General features: G+C 32.8%; 1 protein-coding gene across 1 annotated transcript; it reads left to right on the top strand.

Annotated features, from left to right (window-relative positions):
• Window positions 1–6388: 6388 nt before the first annotated feature.
• LOC133189391 (AN1-type zinc finger protein 5-like) lies at window positions 6389–18989 on the top strand. Its single transcript, XM_061324772.1, has 6 exons — window positions 6389–6528; window positions 9056–9127; window positions 9624–9873; window positions 12699–12842; window positions 14977–15069; window positions 16499–18989. Exons 3-6 carry the CDS (start codon window positions 9633–9635, stop codon window positions 16645–16647), a joined length of 627 nt encoding a protein of 208 aa, XP_061180756.1. The 5' UTR covers window positions 6389–6528; window positions 9056–9127; window positions 9624–9632; the 3' UTR covers window positions 16648–18989.
• The last annotated feature ends 5900 nt before the right edge of the window (window positions 18990–24889 follow it).

Below are 24889 nucleotides of genomic sequence, written 5' to 3'. Positions count from 1 at the left end.
TCTGTATCATTGCACTGGAGGGGTAACACATACTTGTACTACTGAGCTATCACCGCTACACGCACATTGTTTTAAACGACAATGAAGCAGCGCATGCTACACATTGGATTTTTTTATTTTTTGAAAAAGATTTTTTCGTCTCTGGGTCTTCTCTCCATTTTTATAAATGTTTGTTAGTTTCTTTGAATTAAAATGCACACAAATAACGTTTCAAAATCATGGAGAGACGACCCAGAGATAGCAATTTAAATGTTTAGAAAAATTGTTAAAGAAACGTGTAACATTTCGTACCAAATGACTCATCTAGCCAATTTTCAAGTTCCTTTTTAGCAAACCAAAATACAATATCGGAAAAAATTTTCCTTTCCTATTTCACAAGAACCCGATACATCAAAAGAATGCTAAAATTTTATGTGACATCAATGAAATTTTCCCTTTTCATGTGCACCCAAATTCCTGCCAAATGCCAAACAAAAGCGCCCTCGTTCTTTTGCTTAAATCTTCAGAATATGCAAGCGTGTATGATATTTTTTGATATTTCGATAGAAGCTGTCTAAATGAAAAAGATGAAGACAACAAACAGTGATTGATCTAAAAAAAAACTAAAAAAGAAAAAAAAAAGAGATGTGTTTATGAAACACTGATGCCCCCGTATGGCAACTTATAACGAAGGTTAAACTTTCTCAATGCAAATCAAATGTTGGTACCCAACTTAGTCTTGTCTCGAGGAATATCCATGTGAAATATGGAAGCCCCAGCTGCAACCACTGAATAGATATGGAGAAGGTTAGTTTTTCAAAAGTAAGTCAAACATCAAGGTCAAGGTCAAATGGTCAAATTTAATGGTGCCCATTGAAAGGTCTTCTCACAAGAAATTTATATGTGAAATATGAAAGCCTTAGCACCAACTGTTCAAAATATATGGCCAAGGTTATTTTTTTTCAAAAGTAGGTCAAACTCTAAGGTCAAAGATAGGGTCAAAGATGTCGGTATTCGTAGGAAAGCCTAGCTCCAACCGTTCAAAATTTAGGGCCAAGGTAAAAGTTTTCCAAAGTAGGTCAAGGTCATGAGGTCAAAGTTGTTGGTATCCAAAGAAAGGTCTTGTAACAAGGATTACAAATGTGAAGTATGAAAGCCCTAACACAACCGTTCAAAAGTTATTATTATTCTTATTATTATCTTATTCATAGAAATACAAAAACAGGTCGGCTAATAAAGGAGCACAATTAGCGCCAATTGTAATTCCAACAGTTTGTTGGAAGACTTGGTCTCCAAAGACTTAGTACATAAATAATGTCAGTCATGAACTCCAGCATCCTTTTAATATCAACTTCAGAGTACTTGTGTGTAGAATCAAAATGATTTTTTACAAAGTAATTTTGTTGATGTCCAATCACAAAAACAAAAATTTTCCTGTTCCATTTTTATTGAAGAAGCAGCTGTATATGATGTCGAAAAGCCTAGTCTTTAATTTATAGTGAGGAATGGTTGTTTAAAGTGTAGAAAAGTAGTTTTTATGTTATTGCCTTTTTAAATAAATAAGTTGTTGTTTTTTTTTTAATTTATAAAAGTTCTTTGGAGTTTATGAGAATCCACCCCTGATTTACACCACTTCTAGAAAATGCTGTAGCACAGTAGGTCTGAAGTTTCTCCTTTACAGCATGCAGTTAATATTTTTGTAAGGAGTAAAGACAGGGGCTTGGAGGAGCATTCGCTGGACCCGGCAATGTATGTTTGTTTGTAAGTATTTTCATTAAGTTTTGGAATCCAGTCTGGTAAGGGTAGATCGAACTCGTCTTGGTAGACTGGAATGTTAAAAGTATTAAACACTGAAACGTGATTTTGAAGAATTTCATCCTTAGAAAGTGAACTGTGAGTGTTAGTTAGGTTTCCAGACGTAGAATTAAAACCAAGTTCTTCTAAAATACAGTTATAATAATAAGCCTTACAAACAAAGACGATTTTGTAACAAACCTTGTCTGTTTGAACTATAACATATTGTTCATGTATAGTCTTTCTAATTCTTTTACCACCTTTGATTTAGAAAAAAGGGAATCGAAGGATAGATGGCTCGTATATTGTCTTTTAGCTGTCTAATACGATTCTTTAATATATTTCTAAAACACTTCATTCATTCTGACAAAGTGTTCGGGTCATACCTTTCATATTTAACTCAACGTCTGACATAATCTTCGACAGAATTCATAATCGAAATGAAATTCTGTCGCCAATTGGAAGATCGGGGCTCCCTATATTTAGAACCTTTTAAGCTGTCTTCAATTTCTACTATATTAATATCACCAGTAATGACGTGTCCAATGGGACTGTAGTTAAAAGAAGTTTCTACTATATTAATATCACCAGTAATGACGTGTCCAATGGGACTGTAGTTAAAAGAAGTTTCTACTATATTAATATCACCAGTAATGACGTGTCCAATGGGACTGAAGTTAAAAGAAGTTTCTACTATATTAATATCACCAGTAATGACGTGTCCAATGGGACTGAAGTTAAAAGAAGAAGAGCAAGGACACTTAAGGGGGTTTGTTTTAGGTGTTCAATATCTGGGCACTGTAAGTTTTGTTTATAATTGAAAAGTTTGGAAGCAACAGTTTGGGAATATCAGTAGGAAATGCAGAGTGTAGACGTCAACTTGAAATATGGAGGAATGCAAGAGTGAACTTTTTATGATTAGGAATGTTACTAATTATAATGCTCACATCCCTGTTGGCAAATTCAAATTTAAGTACCCGACGGGTTGAGTCAGAATTATCTTCAGACTTGCTTTAGATTTTTCTGAAAGTCCATTCAAAAATTTAAAGGGAACCGAGTAAACTTTAATGCGAATATGAGGAAGACTTGATTGTTTATTGACATATTAAGGCAAAAGTGAATCAAAAGAGACATCATGTATTTGGTTTATTGTGTGAGCGATATCCATGACAACGCCTACGTCTAGGTGTATTGTTAGTAGGTACCATCACATGCACATTGGCACAGTGTTGGGCTTGAAAGATACCCTACGTTATTTATTTGGTTGTTGCAACCATACAGAAAGGCCGTGTCTAGTTGTTCTGAACCAGTATTCTCGTGGTTTACGGAATGGAGCACTTAAAGTGGGACTATAAGTTGAATCATATGTATTTTTTTTTCCAAAATTCTAACCGTCATTGAAAGAATAGAGTGGTCAGGCAAATTGAAATGTTTATAAAGATGTTGATGACCCCCATTATATATTTCAAACCTATGCCCCCGACATTCTCTTCATGAGGGATCCCTTTGTTTCCCCAATATAAATCAATCCGGATAGAGTACTTTACTTATGTGTTTTTTACGCGGACGATACGAGACTTGGTGATGTCCAATGAGATAATTCAACTATAGGAGTCCATACTAGTCTCTAGTGTACAAGGATGTCATTTCGTTCTTAATGCTCCCTGCCTTAGAAAGAAACAAGAGTTTCTCTGCATACATTTGTCCAGGATGGGGAAACCAGGGTTAAATACCAGACTATAATTGTTAGGAAAACAAAATTCAAAACATATTGGTCTATATCTAATTATCAGGGTGACCATGCACTTTAGCTTGGCACTTAGCTCACCCGTACACTGCAAAAAGATTTTGAAAGCAGGGATATATGAGTTGTTATGACAAACTTGATTTTAAAAAAAATTATAAACAAAACAAAACAATTTTTTACAACAAAAAACCGAAACAAATTAAAATAAAAGAAATGTCTATCTGCTGACTTTCCTGCATGGAAAGTTTCATCAAGAATGACTAAATTGTCACCGCATAACTGTTCATACGGTCATAGGGGTATCTTAAAGGATAAATTTAGTTTGTTATACTCACACTATATACAACACTTGTATATTCGAAATCTACATAAATAAGATGATTTTTTATATACACTGAATGAAATTAAAGATGACAAATCGAAATTGTAAAAAAAAAATTAATTGATCAATTAATCAAAACTAATTAAAAAAGATTACAGGTTCTAGTTTCATTTGGATTGTTTGACTATATCCCTTGTGATTATTAGGGTAAGGTGGTGTGATTTTGTCATTTTTTTTTAAATCTCCAACAAAACAACAATTAAGGCCACATCAGTCAAGCTATATTATTCAGAATTCCCATGTTGTATAGTGTGGACATTTGATTGACTCCTTGCGACTATGATGAAGCCACAAAAGAGGAAAGAAATCTGCTAATACATATAGTAGTACCAGTACTTAACTGATACCAGTACTTAACTGATACAAGTACTTATAACTGATACCAGTACTTAACTGATACCAGTACTTAACTGATACCAGTACTTAACTGAGTCGGGAGCATTGCACGACGGAATAGCTCTTTTCCAAATTTCATAGTTTTCTTACTTTAACAAATTTCTGTATATATGTTTGAATGCATTTATATTTATTATAAAGACCGAAGAAATAAATTTATTAAAAAAATATATATATGCAAGAATTTCAATTGCAAAATAAATTTAGAGAAATTCATTGATGAAGTTTAACTCTCTATGCAGATATTGTCAAAAATGATATCGTTCCTTTTTTTCTCGGATGATCAGGCGGGATGCTAGTTCTCCCATGAAGTTTTAAAAGTGGAGTGGTTACGAGAGTATCTTTGTCACCCCCCCCCCCCCATTCCCATTCTTTTGTACTTGGAATAGTAAATACATTCCGAAAATATAGGGTATCCGTATGAAATGACCTTTTTGGATAGTCAAATTTCTTCACTATTAAGGTGTAATTAACTAGAAGAAATAATTCACCGACTGTGTCCCTTCCAACCCCCCACCCCACCCCACCCCTTCATCAAAGTAGTACATTTTAATGTACTATGTAGTAAATCCTTATAATTTACATTTCTCGAGTGAACTTTCTGTGTATTTTAACAAAATTTTAATCACCGAACTGGAGGACAAATCCACTCGACCGACCCCCACTCCACCCCCACACACCTTCGCCTCTGTTTCTTCTTGGATACTGTCAAATTATCTTATTTACGAAATACATCTTATTTCTCCGTTAAATACATGTGTATTTCATAAATAAAACACTTTTAAGTAGTCATGATCTGTCGTATAATTATCAAGAATTTCGATTTTGTCTAATCTTAGATTTATATCCTTTAATCCGCTCCCGTAGATCAATACACCTTATCTACCTGAGCGGATCAAACGGCAAGATTTTAATCAGATTGTATTTTTCGTCTAAGTAAGTGGGATCTGGATCTGTGATGGAAAGCCTTAGGGTATCCCAACATCTTAAATTGTTTTTTCTATATAAGTAAACCAGAAATAAAAATCTCAACATAAAAATTTGTGCTTTTTTTTAACAACATTAGTATTTTACCTCAACAATTATCATCTTGTCTGTCCATGTGTACACTGTAATAAAAAATTGAAAAGGTCGGGGAATTAAAATAGATTGATGGGTTATTTTATTTTATTTTGTTTTAAATTGTCAACCTATATATATATTTTTTTCTATGCTTCGATGGTGAATGGCCAAGGGCAATTTTTTTTTCATAAACACGTGTCTAAATGTCATGAAGCAGGATCAAACATAATTAAAAACTTCCGGGTGAGAATAAAAAGTTATAAGGTGTTACATGGAAAAGCGTATACATATAGTTTGATTTATTACATAGTTGCACTCTGTAACCTTCCATCAAATGAAAAAAAATATTTTGTTGACATAAATATGAAACTGATCGAGTCGTTTTTCATAATCATTAACTTACATGTAACACTGAAATATATAAAAATGTGTAGGAATGTACATAAATCACCTTTAAAAGAATTTTTTTTAAAAAAAGAATAATAAAGCAATAACAACAAGAAATAAAATAAACAGCAAAGAAAAACAAAACAAAGCCAAAATAATGAATAAATAAATTAAATGTATAAATTGTCCAAATGATGAAGTCAATTCCATGGAAAGAAGAATTGAGAAAAAAAATTATTTTAAGTCAACGACACTTTAGGGGAAAATAACGACACCGCATCAATTTATGAATTCAGATAATTTAGTAAGCGTTTAATCAGGGACATATATAATAACGTTCGTATATACGTCCCTGTCTTGATATTATTTTTTAACATAAAAAACGCACCCAAAATCAGCAAGATAATTGTAAAAAAAAATTCTATCCTTGAATAGTTTTCAAATGTTTATTAAACGTTTGATTCGTGATAATAATAATTATGGTTTTGTTTATCATTTCATGTTTGTTTTGACAATAATGTGTAGTCATTCTCGTATTTTCAGGATCCCGTTAGAAAGGCGATTCCTTACTCATCCTATATCTATTTTTAGAAAATCCGTCATCGAGAAGACCCTTTTATGACGTCACAATTGAATGCCTCCATATGGTAAACAGTTTAGCCAATGATACGGTGCGATCGTGATCATGTGACTTATAATAATGGAATAGTGTCATAGGGGATAATTGTTACACGTACAGACTAGAAATAAGGAAGAAAACAAAGAAACTAGAGGTCTTCAGGTTTGTTGAATATGGAAATTGATGAATCGATAATTGAAATATGATTTTTAGGATCATTATTGCTAAAAATGAAGGATGTATATCATAGATTTGTGCGATATTTTGTTGTGTTTCTGAACAAGGTCGCCATTTTGCTGACAGAAATACCAAACAAACTACGATCTAGGGTGGGTCATATTTTACGAACTAATGAACTTTGGTCCCAGAAAATCATATGAATGGACAGAAAGTCAACGTAAAATGATACCTAGAGTGAATTAACTGAACAATCTGCTTTATAAGTCTAGTAATCGACCATTTCCTTTTGTTTTATAAGTTTCAATTCTGCTTCATCATGGCCAATAATTTGATGACGAACATCGTGTTTACGAAGATTGCATCTTCTGCTGCATAATAAGTTTAGATTTACATTTCTCTAGTTTAAAAGTGATATCTTCTATCAAAGTCTTATGATTTAGTTGTCTTGGGACTCACTTTTTGGCCTGCTTCAATCATAGAATATCACTTGTGTTTATTTGACACATTGACATACATAAAACATTCACCCAGTTTTAATTATGTGTCGGAATGGAAAATATGATATCAGTAACAATTTTACTTACATAGCCTGTAAAAGTTCAGACTTTTGAAATACTGACCTATAAATAATCATTAATCATTACTTGCCCTTACTTGGTTAACAAGATGATTCACTCCAAGTCAATGTACAAGTTCATTTATCCAGACCTGCAATGACTGGACACCCTTCCCTTGCTATAAATTAGGGACTTCTTGCATTTATGCTGGTACATTTATTAAGTTCAATAAGCCACATTGTTATGTCTTTGTTCATATGACTGTTGTGCTTGGAAATATTTACAGCATGATAAGGGAAAGGAACTGACACCTACTACTAATGCTATAATCCATCTTTTATTAATCGATTATATCCATCAGGGCTCTACATTAACTTTTTTTTCCCTACTTGTCCACTCTGACAAGCGACCGAGACATTTACTTGTCTGATCTTCAATTTCACTTGTCCGAAACTTTTTCAGTAAAGATCTAATACTGTCAACTTGAAAACTAAAATAAAGTCCATTACATGTGCTTGATTGATTTTTGATGCTATTGATAAATACAACAGACCCACAAAACAAAATTTTATCTAGACTTTCTGTCCTGACAACAACATAAATGTTTCACAAGTGAAACTGTCAACATCGAACAGAATCCAAACTTCGTAAGTTTCATGCCTTTGCAGTAGTACAGTTAGTGAACTTCGATCCCGATTGAATGTGAACTCAGTTACAAAGTGATCCATATCAGGATCAAAGTTCGTTTTTTTTTTTTTTTTGTATTGCTTCTGTCTTTTAAACTATTGATAAACTTTCAACATTTTTTCTTATTATTAATTGGAGACTTCTTTACATTAAAATGCACTTGTCTAATTGGACAAGTCCCCAGCAGTATTCACTTGTCCATAGTTTTTTTTTTCACTGGTAGCGGACAAGCGTTAATGTTGAGCCCTGTCCATGGACATATACATTTAACAAATTTCTGTTATGAAAATAATGAATGTAAAAATGGAAATATGACAAATTGTAAAATATTGAGATAATAACATACATTTTCATGATTGTCAGTCGTGATCAAAGGGGAAATTGGAATAAATGTTGTGTCCATGAATAGATCTAGACAAAAATAGCTTTTCCCTTTTCATATGTGGGGCATTAATCTTTATTACGTGCTGTTTTGTTCAATTAAATGGAAATTACAACAAATCCAAACCCATCCCTTCTTATTGTGGATGCCTGTGTACACAATGCATATGTATCATTTGTTGTTGCAGTACTAGTAGAAAATAAAACTGGTGCCAAATATCAATATGCTAAGGCAACCTATTGCCTGCCAGTGAAGTATGCATTTTATTTACAAATAATATAAAACATTTAATTGTATCAATATGATAAGTTAACAACAGACAGGTTTTGGACAAAACAAAAACAATGAACCAGTTTTAACCAGCCCTGACATAGTTCCATATATAGCAGAAGTCAACAAGAAGGATGTGCAACTAAATGTATTATATACCAGCCTAATATAGCCCATATGATTACTGTTTTTATAACTAGAGGTAATATATAAACATGATAAAAGGGGGGAAAAACATGATTTCATTAGTATCAGTCTTCACAATTAGATCGTGTTGAACATTGAACACAGCTACATGTAGTGAACATCCTCTTTGTGAGACTGGACTTAATTCAGAATTTGGCAAAATAAAGTTCAAGGTCAACAGATTTGATCAAGATGGATATATCCTACAGGTCATATTTTTTCAGAATCACAGAAAAAAGAGAAAAACCATTGTGAAAGAATTAAGGATTTGTCTGTGAATTGTAAATTGATACTTATATGATTATTACATGACTGAGGATGTTGTGTTTCTCAATTTTTTTTTCCTTAAGAATTTCAAATTAATTTTAAAAATACTTTCATTTTCATTCATATTTGTACTTTCATTTTCAATTATTTGTCATTTCAGTTTCTTTGAAGATTGGTGTGATTTCTAATCACAACGGCTTTACTTAATATATAAAACAAGATAAAAAGAAATGTAAGTATTAGAAATCCATTGACATATTGTGTATAAATGCACAAACTTACTGTCAGTGAGATTTTTTTTATATAATATAGAAAGGGTAATTTTTGACAGTGATGGTGAAAATTTAGATCACAGATTCAGGTCACAAGGTTAAAGACAAATATAGGTCACCTGGTTCAAGGACAGGTGTTAATTTCACCAACATTCTGCAATTACTGTGTTACTACATTCATGATTTATACAGTTCTTATAGAATTTTTGATTTTGAATAATCAAAAGTGTTATCATTCAGGGAAATAGATATTTTATATAAATTCTTTGAAGTGTAGCTCTTCATGTAAAACAGTCTTCCATCTCACAAAATTTTTGTTTTGTAAGAATTTTCAATGTTTATCGGTTTCTACATTGTCAGCTTCTGACAACAGAGTCAAAAATGATCACTAGTTCACATGCTGCTGATTATCTAACAAGAATTTACTCTAAAAAGAAAAAAAAAACAAAATTTCAGATAATAAAAATGGATATGGAACAGAATGGTAATCAGAACCCATCACCTCTGTGTCGTGCTGGGTGTGGTTTCTATGGTAGCTCCTCCTTTGAGGGTATGTGCTCCAAGTGCTATAAAGATGCGATGAAGCGTAAAGAAAACGCCCCCACGATTAGTGGTCGCCTCAGTCCAGCGGCTACCACGGTTACTGCATCAGGTGAGACGGATTCCGTGGGAAACGTGACCTCAACCTTAGCTCACACTTCTCTAGGTACGGTATAACCTCGTCTGTTTTCCCATCGATCATCTGCTTGCTTTTCCTGGCTTTCCCATCGATCATCTGTCTGCATTTCTCTGCCTGGCTGTCTGCTCCTTGTCTATTTTCCCATCGATGAACTGTCTGCTTCTCCATGTTCTAACTGTTTTCCCATTGTTCAAGTGTCTGCTTTTCCTTGTCTGTTCTCCCGTTTTTAGCTCACCTGAGCTGAAAGCTCAAGTGAGCTTTTCTGATCACATTTTGTCTGTAGTCCGTCTGTCCGTCTGTCTGTAAACTTTTCACATTTTCGACTTCTTCTCCAGAACCACTGGGCCAATTTCAACCAAACTTGCCACAAAGCATCCTTGGGTGAAGGGGATTCAAGTTTGTTCAAATGAAGGGCCATGCCCTCTTTCAAGGGGAGATAATTAAGAATTAGTGAAAAATGAATAGCATCTTTAAAAAATCTTCTTATCAAGAACCACAGGGCCAGGAAAGATGAAACTCATATGGAAGCATCCCCAGGTAGTGTAGATTCAAGTTTGTTCAAATCATGACCCCCGGGGGTAGGGCGGGGCCACAATGGAGGATCAAAGTTTTACATAGAAATATATAGGAAAAATCTTTAAAAATCTTCTTCTCAAGAACAGTAAAACCATGAAGAGTCATATTTATAGGGAAGCATCCTCAGGAAGTGTAGATTCAATTTTGTTCAAATCATGACCCCCGGGGGTAGGGCGGGGCCACAATGGAGGATCAAAGTTTTACATAGAAATATATAGGAAAAATCTTCTTCTCAAGAACAGTAAAGCCATGAAGAGTCATATTTATAGGGAAGCATCCTCAGGAAGTGTAGATTCAATTTTGTTCAAATCATGACCCCCGGGGGTAGGGCGGGGCCACAATGGAGGATCAAAGTTTTACATAGAAATATATAGGAAAAATCTTTAAAAATCTTCTTCTCAAGAACAGTAAAACCACGAAGAGTCATATTTATAGGGAAGCATCCCAGGAAGTGTAGATTCAATTTTGTTCAAATCATAACCCCCGGGGGTAGGGCGGGGCCACAATGGAGGATCAAAATTTTACATAGAAATATATAGGAAAAATCTTTAAAAATCTTCTTCTCAAGAACAGTAAAACCATGAAGAGTCATATTTATAGGGAAGCATCCTCAGGAAGTGTAGATTCAAGTTTGTTCAAATCATGACCCCAGGGGGTAGGGCGGGGCCACAATGGAGGATCAAAATTTTACATAGAAATATATAGGAAAAATCTTCTTCTCAAGAACAGCAAATCCATGATGAGTCAAATTTATATGGAAGCATCCTCAGGTAGTGTAGATTCAATTTTGTTCAAATGATGACCCCCGGGGGTAGGGTGGGGCCCAATGGGGGATCGAAAGTTTTACATAAGAACATATAGAAAAAAAAAATTCTTCTCAAGAACAGAAAAGCTATGTTAGTCTTATTGATATGGAAGCATCCTCGGGTAGTGTAGATTCAAGTTTGTTCAAATGATGACCCCTGAGATAGGGAGGAGCTACAATGGGGGATCAAATTTTTACAAAGGAATAAATGGGAAAATTCTTTTAAAATCTTCTCAAGTACAACAAATTCATTTTTTATATTGACATGAAAGCATCATCAGGTAGTTTAAAATTCAAGCCCCCCCCCCCCCCCCCCCCCCCACCCCGTTCATTACTGAACTGATTTGTGCCTTAGTCTAGCCAGTGTGCTCAGGTGAGCGATGTGGCCCATGGGCCTCTTGTTTTCTATTTATGTCTGTTTTTCCTTGATTGTCTGTCTCCTTTTCTTTGTCTATTTTCTCATTGATTAACTGTCTGCATTTCCCTGTCTGTCATCATTCTACTGTCTGCTTTTCCTTGTCTTGTCTGTTTTCCCATTGAGCAACTGTGCATTTTCCTATGATCATGTCTGCTTTTCATTGTTCATTCTTTGTGTAGATTTATATTTTTAGTTAAACAGACGACTATATTCTAGTGCTACTCAGAATATGTTGTCAATTTCCTGCTGCAGTTCTGAACGCAGGGACTTCCTATTTGGTTATTTAAACTCAGTTTCAGCATTTTTTTTTTAACATTATATATTTCTTAGGGCATTAATAGAATACAGAAATATTTCTACCTTATCATTTTGTAAAACAATGCTCCAACTGTTCATTTCCATACTTCCTTAAATTCATAATTCAAGGCAAATTCTTGTGCTTCTACCCAAATAATGTCAAAATGTTACCACGCTAGCTAAAAAAAATTCTGACATCTAGTGTCAATGCTTTTCAAAATCTCTGATTGTTTAAAAGTCTTTTGTTTGCATTAATTCTGTTTGGTGCTGCTTTGTGCACTGGTACACACTCTACCAGTATTTTGCTTCCCTTTCCTCTTAGTTTGATCTTTTGTGAACTGGCGTCTGTATTTACATCCTTTTCATTGTTCTGTCTGTGGCATTAACTTTTCCAGTGCTTTGCTATTTGTGTTCTCTGTACATATTCATACAAATTAAATTGTATTTATAATCCTTATGCATATAGTAGGTTATAGTAAGTTATATTTTGAATCTATTTGTAATTAACGGTGTCATTTAACAAGGTACTGAAAGGAGAGGAATAATTAAATATGATGTATATATATAAAGTTGATAAAGGATGTAATTTGGGTTTGATATCTTAACATTAAAAAAAAAAATGTTAAAGTAATATTTCAGTTTATTAAAAGTTCAAAATAATGCAATGATAAAAAGACACCAGTAAAATACTGTGTTTTTTTTTTTGTTTTTTTTTGATTTAGTGATAGGTATTTAGATGTAGACTTGTGATTGTAGGCACCCCAGAATCTGGTAGCTCCAACTCCCTCAAGGATCTCGCTGCCAGCACCACCCCCAGTGTAGAGACGGCTACCCCTACTGTCCCCATCCCCGGGGCCAGCTCCAATAAACAGGAAGCAGATAAGGCTGACACCGCGACAGGTAAAGAACCCCCCCCCCCCCCCCCCCCCCGGAGTTTTCTCTAAGAACAGGCCACGAGCTTAAGTGATGGCGTCACTTAATAAAAATTTTAGTTAGAAATGAAAAAAATCGAAATTTAATTGTATGTAACCGAGATACTTTAGAACTTATAAACCTTGATGCTTGGCCTGTTACAATTGATCTCTAGCCCTTTACTTTGAAATAAAGGAAAAATGCTACCCACCCCTTATCTCTTGAAGAGTGGTCAAACAAATGGTTACTAAAATTTAATCCATCCAAAACTAAGGTTGTATTTTTTAGCACAAGAAAAAACATAGAACCTCCCAAACTCCTATTCCAAGATAGCCAATTAGAATATGTTCAAACTCATAAACATTTAGGGGTAACTTTTTCATATAACTTAAGTTGGTCAACTCACATTGAAATCTTACTGTCTAATGCATACAAAAAAATTGGTCTATTAAAAAAACTTAAATTTAAAATAAATCGAAAGACTCTTTCACTCATGTATACTTCATTTATCCGCCCTCAGCTCGAATACGCTTCAGTTGTATGGGGTGGTGTCTAGCTATCGACTCTGAAAAATTAGAGAAATTGCAACTACATGCAGCACGGATTGTTACTGGCTTGACCTTAATTGCATCTAGAGACTCTTTGTACTTTGAAACAGGCTGGGAACCGCTCATTGATAGACGCAAGATTCAGAGATTGAATACCATGTATAAAATTCATAATAATTTAGTTCCTGATTATCTACGTGAAATTATACCTGAAATGCGATGTAATGCTTCCGCGTATACAACAAGAAACTCTCAAAATTATAATATACCCGTCTGTAGACTGCAAACATACAAATCATCATTTGTACCAACTGTAGTAAATGAGAGGAATTCTTTATCGCTAGACACCAGACTCTCGAGCTCCTTATCTGCTTTTAAAAGTAAAATCACACAAAAAATAACAATAGCCCCGCCTTATTTCAGTTTTGGAAAAAGACGCTACAATATACTGCACACTAGACTCCGACACAATTGTGTGCTAAACATTGATCTTTATAGGTGTAACGTAATATCTAGTCCATTATGCTCTTGTGGTAAGGTAGAAGACACACATCATTATTTTTTCTCATGTCCTAATTACACTGAGGCCAGGAAAGATTTCTTCGATAAGTTTTTGAGATTTAATAAAGTTCATATTGTTGACACTCATACTTTACTCTGGGGGGATACCTCACTCAGTGTTGCTGAAAATGAATATCTCTTCTCTATTGTTCAATCTTATATTCAGCATTCAGGCAGATTTAATTGATTTTTCTAAAAATGTGTATAGATAATAATTTAGCAGTATATGTTTCTATGTTGTGAGTTAATTTACTTTGTACATGCTGTTGGACACGTCTGATTGAATTTTTGTGATATAACATGTAGGGAGAGGGCGAATTAAGTTTTTAGAACTTGTGCCCAATCCCATTGTATATATTTATTGCAATAAAATATGTTCAAATCAAACCCCTTAAAACGCACAAGTTATTGATATATTTAAGTGCACTACAGTTGCAGAGAAAAAAAAATCTTCTTTTTTTTCTGTCATTTCTCTGGAAGAATTTGCAATTTTGCTTGTGACAACTATTGCTTGAATCATACAATAACATTGTTTTTGATTGTCCTGTGTTTCATTAGTAATCAAATTTCAAGTGTTCATATGGTTCTGTTCAAATTAATACCATTCAGACTGAAAGTCACAGGAAATCTATTGGTAAGATAATAATGTTGTAAGTGCTTTTATGGTGACTGTCAATTTTGTTTAAAGGATTTTATGCTGAAGAGAAATACACAGTTTTAATTGTGTGTGGAAGTTTATTCCTAATATTTAAAAAAAAAAAATTACATACATGTATGCTAATCAGTCAAAAGCCAAAAACAAGGAGACAGAGGGTATGCATAGGCTTTGCCTGTTGCCCAATCCTTATTGATTTGTTCAATAAAATATGTTTAAAGTAAAAGCCAGAAAAGTGCATGTAATTGAATATAATGAAGTATAATTATGTACACAACAATTGTGTATTCAGAATGCATTTTTAACTTTTAACATGTTTAAATGTACATGATCATAATGAGTAATTAATAAATTGTAGGAGGGGTTGTAACTGACGTTGCCTCATCACCTGATGATAAGAAATCAAAGAAGAATCGTTGCACCACCTGTAAAAAGAAAGTGGGGCTCACTGGTAATATACACATTCTATTTCTTTGTTGTGTTGATTGTATGTGTATGTCTGTTGCAATGGTGTGTAGCTCACAAAACCTCTTGGTGATCAAGGTCATTTTCATGATTTTTTTTTTAATGCCTCTTCTAGATAAATTGGTGACCAAAAGGAATAATGATAAATAAAACAAAAAATATGTATTGTTTAGGGGGAGAATAGGTGTTTACAATTTATGTCAAGGTTCATTTTGATCTGCATTGAGTTAGAATAATCTCTGTCTCAGGACAGGCCCTCACAACAGGTAAAATGCCACCCATATACATACTAGCAATGGAGCAGAAAAATTGCAGAATCACTCTGAAACAATTTTGGACATCATAATTATAACAAAAGATCATTCTGTCTAATCTTCATCAAGCATTTGGTCATGAGCACAGAATAAAAAAGTAAAATTGATGCAAAGCATCAAATCGGCGGCAAACAAAATTTAGCATTTCAAAGTTATTTCACAATATAATTTTAAAAGCATCCATGCAAGGAAAGCACAAGATATTCAAAGCTGAAAGAGTGATCATTTTTATTTCAGACTGTCTTCAAAGAAAAATAAATAAATAATTTTAAAAAATAAAATAAATAGAAATTTTAGTGCATTTGCTCATCAAATTGAGTCAATGATAAATAATAAGAATTTATTGTCATTAAAATTATGAAGTAGGCCTATTTATATTCAGATCTCAAGATAAACCACGTGCTGATACCCTGGATCTTTGTCACATAATAATGCCCATTGATTTCTGCAGAGTAGGCTATGCTGCACGGTGTGGTGCAAAATGTAGAAAAAATTATCCTTGTGTCATTCGCAGTTGTAGCATATTCAAAACAATTTTTACTAGTTGAACAACTTTTCAATTTTTATTCACCATGCACTTTTACCACTTCATCACTCTCTGTAAAAATCATAATGATTTGCTTTCATATCTTACACACTCCCAGGTTGGGGAGTACCTATTGTAAACTCTTTTTATATAATCATAAATTATCAATTATCTGATGAGAAATGATAATGAAATTGAAACATAATAACAACAATTAAGACTTAGTTTAAAGCAAGTTTTTAAAAATATTTTACTCGTGATTTTATACATGTTATCATTTAAGAATTATTTAACTGAACTAATAAAGAAATAACGTCTCATTTCCTCATGTGCACTTTCTAACACAACCACAAATAGATTGGCCACTGCTGCAGCCGATAATAAGGAAAATAGCAGATATTTGTCTTTGGAGAGTATTTAGATTTCTTTACTATGTGTCATAATGATTGAACAGCTAGTGGCATATATAATCTAACCTTGATAAGCAATTGGTTTCACAGTATCGCAAATTTTTAACATTCTGTCTTGATTGATTAATCGATGAATTCATTGATTTTTTTTCGTTGGATTTGCAGGTTTTCCCTGTCGATGTGGAGGGCTGTTTTGTAGTATGCACAGATATTCGGACAAACATGAGTGTGACTTTAACTACAAGGAACTCGCACAAGAGCAGATTCGCAAGCACAACCCTGTCATCGTGGCTGAGAAAATTCAGAAGATTTAATGCCGTGATTACGTAGGAGTTATCGTATTGTTGTCTTCTTTGGACCCTTGTGTCTAAAAAATTTTTTCTTTGTTTTAAATTGTGTGGGTGTTTTGCATTAATAGAAACATCAGAAAGAGAGCTTCTATTAGATTTAACAGAATGGAGGAATTTAAGGAAATGAAATATATATATATATTTTTTTTTTTTTTTTGGTAGTTTTATTTAAAAGGATTGAGATATTAGCTTCTTGAAGAAAAAAAAACACTTTGTTGATTGTTTATTTCTTTTTTTCCCCTTTTTTGTGGAATTTGGAAAGTATTTATTACAATTAATATATATATTGTTTATGTTTCTTTGACATTGTTTCAGCACTAATACTTTTTCAGTATTTTTTCCCCTTTGGACACCTTATTTTAAAGAAGAAAAAAAAATCTTTGTGTGACTATCAGTCTTTGTCACAGTTATTTATAGCATGTCAACATTTTCAACATTTACATTATTAAATATGAAAATGCATTTACGTTTTTTTTTTTTTTTTGCAAATGTGTACTCCACTAATTGTGTGATTTTATAAAGAACTTGTGGGAGAAAAGGTTAACATCTTTGAACTGTTGTATATGATGAGGAATTTTGAGGGATAGAGTCAGGGTTTTTTTTTTTTTGTTTCGTTTTTTTTTTGTGTATGTTTTAAGTAATATAGGGGTTCATCTAAGAGAGTGTCTTTACATTTTTAATTAGCAAATTCATATTTATGCATTGAAATATGTTTATATCCCACAAGAGCCCTTGAGCATACCCAGTGCTTGCAGTCATTTATATTATGCAGATTCTTACTTTGCCCACGGGCAAGCATTAATATTTCCAAAGCTGTGCCCCTTTCTCCAAGTATTTTTCAAATATAATTTTTTTATGAGTATCAAAACTTTCATGAAAAACAATATTAATGGTGTCGATCTAACATATGTAGTGTTTTATGACCTATTTCAGTTATTGTAATATTGTGTGAGTTATTTTCCCCATTTGTATTTTATTATATCAGACAATAAATTGTTTGATTAGTTAGATAATTAAAATTATTTTACAAGTGGTAATTGTACATAGGAGCTTCTTACACCAGTGCATGTACAGAGCTTGTAAAGTTTGCAATTTTATTTTTTGTGTGAAATTTCAATTACACTATAACCCTTTTCAAGCATCCTTTACCTTGAAATCCTGCCCCCCCCCCCCCCCTTTTTTTTCCTTATTTCTATTGATATTATAGTCAACTTAAAATTTTAATTAACAATATCTCATATATTCCTTGTATAAAATCTTTTTAAATAATTTTCCCTCCACATTCACACACACATACACACCTTTTCAAGAGTGCACTTTTCTCCTTTCCTTAATGTCAATCATTGTAAATGTACCGAATATGAATAAAAAATATTTTTTAATGAATATTTTTTCAGGTTTTTTTTTTTTTTTTTTGGTGATTTTATGCAATTCCACCTACCTGATTGTTTATATCTCCCACTTGTAGCATTATATTTGTAGGGTTGATATGGGATTTTTAGTGTGTGGTTGATTCATTGTGTCTGATGAAAGAACAGTTGTGATTGGCAGTGTGAATGGTATATTTGAAAGAATAATTTTGATTGGTTGTTAAGATGACATTTGAATAATTGTGATTGGATTTCATTTGAAGGATGTTTAAGTGATATAGTGTTTAGCTGTGTTTGATTGGAGTATAAATGTATATGACAGATGGTGTATCAGTAATGCTAGATATCTATAATTAAAAAATATATTCATGTGTATTGTTATTAAAAAAGATTTGTTTGATTAACCATATAACATAGTGATTTTTTTGTCATTTTAAATCCATACACATTTGCAGTATTTCTCTAGAGCATTGAATTTGGTTATTAAAACAAACAAAGGAAATACACAGACATGCATGTATTTGTCACCCCATTTGTCATGTAATGCACAAAAGTACACAAATACAAACTGGAATTAGGACTGTTATATTTTTGTTTTAAAATACGAGGCAATTTTTTTTTATTTTACAAAGCAAGATATGCTATATTCGGGTTTCAAATTCAGCATTGTTGTTAATTTTTTTTTCAATTTAAGTAAAGTTCACTTACAAAATTATGCTCTCAAACTTCTCAAGTGAAGAAAAATAATGTGTATATGTGTGTACATGCTTCTACATTATAACATTGCCACCACTGTTATATGCACTTTCTATACAATATCATACATAATGCTTTTTGAAAAAATCCATTTAACCCTCGTCAGATTTTTAGTTTCATTTCATGGAACGATTTCATCATGAGCTGTGAAAATATTTAAATAAACTTGTTATAGATGCAGATTCTCAATGTTTTCATTGTCAAAGAGTGAATAAGACTCTTTGCTATGAACTCTGTTGCTGGTAATTGTTATTTCACTAGTTACTGTAAAATCATATATTTTCCTGGGGTCAAATTTTTGTGGGGGGGTCCATGAGGTTTGGATTTCCTGGTTGGAGAAGTCTAGAGTTGTTCATATTTCGAGGAGGACATAAATTTATGGGTCTCTTCATGCAATGAAAATGAAATCCCCATGAAAATTAATGCTTTCATAGTAAACTAAATTACCAAGAAGGGATTTGACTAGCCATCATATGACTCAAGTAACATTATTTATGAAAAACTGGGATAAATGGTACAGTTAGTAGTGTTAAATTTTCATTAAGATGGTGTATATTCTTCAACAGGTACTTGTGTGTATTACTGTATACAGGGTTATTTTCGCCCTTTACACATGCAAATATTTTTACCCCATTTTAAATTTTGCCCAATCACAGTTCTGTTTAAGAAATTATACTGTGTTTTTAGGATTTGGCCCATTTTAAATTCACCCTACCTGTGAGTAGGGTGAAAATAAAACGGGCAAAAATTTCCCCTTTTTAATACAGTATAGGGACTGTGTCCTTATCAATTGATCAATCCAGGTTCTTTGATTCATTTCCAGATTGTCTATAATAACTTAAAAATGAAAAGAAAGATAAAACGAAAATTTTTAATTTATTATAATAATAGAAAACAAAATAACAAAAATCAATACTTTTAAGTACGGGAAATTAATTTAGAAATAATTTACCTGTTAAATGGCCAAAAGAGGGAGAGGGGAAAAGCTTGCAGTCCTTGGACCAACAAAGAAAGGCTCCAAATGAAAGAAACACCGCTTTATATATGATTTAGAACAAAAGAATTTAAATAACAAAAGAAAGGAGACTCTAGAAGGTGTTCAGTATAAATGGAAAACAAATGGATCGGACTTCAGATTCCTGGAATTAAGTTTAATTACATTACTACATGTACACTTGATTTAATGCTTTATTTCTTAGATATTTTGCTTACTGGAAGACTTCATGAGAAGAAATGTTATGTCTCACTATATCGATGGTTCTGTTTCCAATCTTGCAGTCTTGGATAAACCATTTCTTGTATTTACTACTGTAAGCCAACTATTATTCGTGTCAACTTTTATTTGCGATTCGTCAGTTTGAAATCAATCTGCGAAGATTAATTTTCGCGACTGAGGAAGCATTGTCTACAAATACAAAGCAAAATAAATGGTTCACGGCGATTAATATTCGCAAGATAAAGTAGGTCCCGAAACTCACAAATATTTCTCGCACGCGAATAAAAGTTGGTTTACAGTATTTAAGTAATGAAACGACACATGTAATTGCCTAGTTACAAATGCATTTTGTAAAAGGCCGGCCAAGAATCGGTGACATTTTGGAAAGACACTCCACTTCCCTTTCATTCCTGCTTCAACTTGCCAATACATTTACTTGTCTTTAATAATTGGACCTGGGTATGCCCATGCTAGACAAACCATAAGTATTACAAATAAAGCTTGCAAGTTAAATATGGTGATCTAGACAGTATGCTGCCTGTAAATTCCTTCTCAAGCCTGCCATGTAAGAATATGGCAAGCACTAATTATAACAGATTGAGAATGTATACTAGTAGACAAACAGACGGAGTAGTAATAGGGCAGAATGTATGCCCATCATCAAATTTATACCTGTATCAGTTTCAGAATTAAGGACTTAATTCTATAAATGAAATAATACATGTAGTAGGGCTGGGACGATATATCGAGATATCAATACATGTAATATTGATTCAATATGAGGATGATACGTATATCGATACCTATGAAGAAATATCCCAAAAAAAATTCTGACTCATGTTTATTCTTTGTTTACTTAACATTTTGGGTTAAATATATAAAATAAATATGCAAATAAATATTTAAAATAAATATGCAAAATATAAAATTAATATGAAATACATAATAATACAAACACCACTTGTGTAAAAGAATTTTGTTTTACAACAGATACACAACTTCTTTAAATAATTTTTTCTTATTTAAGTGAAGAAATATTGTGTTCATTTCAATACAAAAAAACATTTTATAACTAATTATTCAACATATCGTGATACATATCGTATCCTGCTTCAAATATCGTAATACATATCAATATAGAAAATGTTGTATCATCCCAACATGTAGGACCTCAGGATATGTGAACTCAAAGTAGGTCACAATTGTTTGATTGGACATTGTTTTATCAAACTCTGTCAGGTGATTCATATTGGGATCATTGGCATCTTTGCTAGCCAAGGGTTTCTTATCCACTCTCCTCTCCTTTGATTTGAGGAGAGTAGCGGATCAGAAACCTTTGGCTAGCGAAGACGGGTCATTGGATGACCCAACTAAAATAATATGTCACAGTGACCTACTTTCTTTAAATTTTATGGCTATTCATTTTCAAAACAATATATGTATAGCTAAATGATCTGGATACTAGGAGGTTAAAATCATCAAAATTTGTCAGTTGATGCATCTCTGAGGCCTCCTATTTTGTCAACTAAAAAGTAGGTCATGGTGACCTACTTCCTGAATTTATGGCTATCATTTTAAAATCTTTCAATGTATATATTTTGATCAGTGTTATCTGTAGGGATATCAAACTTAAGTAGTTGCTAATCTTTGGGTCCTGAGATATGTAAATTCAAGAATGGGTTACAGCGAATTACTTTCTATTATTCCCCTGGCTTGAAAATTTTTAACCTATATATTTTGAACACTATCACATGTACGGTAGGTTCACCAAACATGAATTGTTGATGTATGGGATCAGGGGATTCATTAATTTAAAAGTAGGTCAAATTTATCACTTTTAAAAAAAAATTATATTGTAATGTTTTTTAAGCCCTGGTACTAATTAAGATGCCTAGTGATCATTACACCTTGTCAGTTCACATGCCTTTAGGTCTTTGGATATGTTGATCCAAAAACAGGCCACAATGACGTACTTATTTGAATTTGATCGTATTTCATCATCAACTATTTTGAATACTAAGAGGTCTATAATCATGGCATCTTTACAGTTGATATGCATCTTGGGGCCTCAGAATATGCTACTTCAAATGTAGGTCACAGTAACTGACTGTCCTTCATCTTCAAATTTTTTTTATGCATATCATGAACACTAATGCAGAGTTGTTCCCTAAGAATTGAAATAGCAGGGGACTTTACAAAAGTAGAAAGGGGTCTGGGGTTCCTCTCATTGCAGGAGGTTGAGGGGTAATACCAGACTAACCTGGGGATTACATCATTATAAGGGGGGATTCCCCGGTTCTTAAGGACAACTCTGCTAATGGTATGAAGCTTAGGATCATCACAGTGACCTACTTTCAGCTTTTCCTTTCCAAAACTTTTTAGCTTAATATCTTGGATGCTTCGAATCATATCAAACTTTGTCTGTTGAGGCATTTTGTTGCATTGCAATGTGTTGATCTTAAATCAGGTCACGGTGTCCTAATTTCTGTTTTTCATGTCTTAACTTTTTAAAATCAATCAACCTACATATATTTTGAGCACTTTGACAATTGTAAGGTCAACAAATCAAAAGATTTGATGCACCTTAGGTCACAGGGATGTGTCAATCTTGAAGTAGGTCCCAGTGACCTATATCTAAAATTTTATCACTTTTGATTGTCAAATCATTTCTGCTTCAATATACGTACTAAAAGGCCTTGGGTCATCAAATCTTGTCAGTTGATATACCTTTGGGCCTCGGGATATAATGACCCAAAAGTAGGTCACAGTGACAGCGTTCTGCTATTTATCAGAAGAGCAATTCTGGGTCCTTAAAAAATTGGGCCTCTTGTTAAAAATATTTCATGCTGATTTATTTTTTTATGATAATGAATGAAAATACCATTAAACCTGGACATCCTTTTGACAGTACAAAAATGATTAGTTCATTGAAAGACTGAAAACAGCAGAGATTGAAAATGGTTCAAACAAATATGTTTTTAAAAAACGTTTTAATGACCATAATTGTCATGGATTGTTCCAGAAAATGAGTATTTCTTGAAAACAATATAATTCTTCTATATATACAAATATCTTCCACTTTACATTGTCTTAAAATATTAACATCTATCTACATCATTAAATTATTTCAACAGGAGTTATACATGTTATACAGAGTTATTATTCCTTAAATCCAGTTATTGAATTATCTTGTTGTTTAAGACAGGATTCATCAAAGAAAAAAAAATTTTAAATTCAATGTTTGATAGAATTATGTTCAACACATTAAACTAAATAAAATTTTAAATGAAACATACAAATCCTTTTCAAACAAAATATATAAACTGGCTTTGAAATAAAAATCTTTTGGTCGGGGGGGGGGGGGGGGGGGGGGGTTACAATGCTTATTCAAATGTACATGCACAAAACAAAGTATCATTAAATAAGTAACTGTAAAATCACATATTTTTGTGGGGTCAAATTTTTGTGGTTTTAGGAAAAAAAATTGGTTCATGAGGATATGATTTAGCGGTTAAAGAACTGTTGAGATATCATATATTTAGAATATTTGGGATTTCTTAAATCAATACCATGAAAACATTAAAAATTAGGCCCCTATGAAAATTAGTGATTTCACAGTGTTCTGTGCTGCAGGAATAATATCATATCACACTGAGTATAAAAAGAAATTTAAAAATATCAATTAACAGGAAAAAGCAACAACATTTATATATTAAATAGACTTAAAATATTTTGAACAATAACAAAGACACAGCTGTAATGGAGTCGTATCTCAGCTTAACATATCATTAATAAAATGGGGAATTTTTTTTCTTTTACGCATGAGGCCATTGGAAGTTTTTTTTTTCTATGTTTAGCGTCCGCGGACAGATTGGTTTTGAGGTTATAAAATTGAAAACAAACAGAAATTAAAATCAACAAATACAAATCTTTGAAACTCTATTTTACTCAGAAACTCTCTTTTTTTTAAAAAATGTGTAGCAATATTGTTTTGTTTCAATTAACTAGGAGTTGAACTTAGTTACCATACGAGGAGAATTCTCAAATGACGATAAGAAATTCTAGAATTGTGCTTAAATTGTTGTGTTTTTTCCCTTTTGGTTTGGGTGTTTTTTCCGGATAGAAAGATAAATTTTGAATTTAGGGTGGATGCTAAAAAAACCCAAACAAACTTGGAATGGCCTGACTGTAAGAAAACACTAGTATAAATGTACCGGTATACATGTACATACGATGGCCGATAGCAGCCGACAACTTACACTAACGTTATGTGTGTAACATGTACAGCATTTTCACTGAAAACTCACTGACACATTACACCTAAAAGGAAAAGTGTACAAAGTGTACAGTGTCAAAGCAAATTCCGTGTACACTCTACACCAAAGTTATGTGTGTAAAGTGTCAGAAAAACTTTCATGTACACTCTACATCTAAAGGTGAAATCAAGATTCAAAACAGAACCAGACGTGTTTCTTTGTGTTGCTCCCGCAAGGTACCTCTTGAAGTTCACATAGATCTGGCAACAACATTAAAAAAACAAATTCAAGATACTAAAAAATCAAATTTTGACTTAAGTCTATTCTCATTTTATGGTTTTGGGGCCTGAGGAAATGCTGGCAAATTAAGTTCTTTGGTAAATAATCAGTAAAGAGCAAAAATTAGTATTTTATGATAGGTTTAAAAGGGTCATCAATTAAATTACAGGTACTTAATCAGATCATGATAATAACTATCGAAAATGCTATTTAGGACACAGCTTGGAAAACGGATCAGTCTGCCAGTAGGAGAGGTACATCAGCATTCAAATTTTCCAGTCAAAAAATGGAAAGTGATAATTATCACACAATATAAAACAATTCTTGTT

Source organism: Saccostrea echinata, unplaced genomic scaffold, assembly GCF_033153115.1.
Source record: "Saccostrea echinata isolate AGI-Se365-2 ecotype Australia unplaced genomic scaffold, CSIRO_AGI_Sech_v1 ptg000018l, whole genome shotgun sequence".
Classification (NCBI taxonomy): Eukaryota; Metazoa; Mollusca; class Bivalvia; order Ostreida; family Ostreidae; genus Saccostrea; species Saccostrea echinata.
This window is presented reverse-complemented; position numbering and strand designations above follow the sequence as displayed.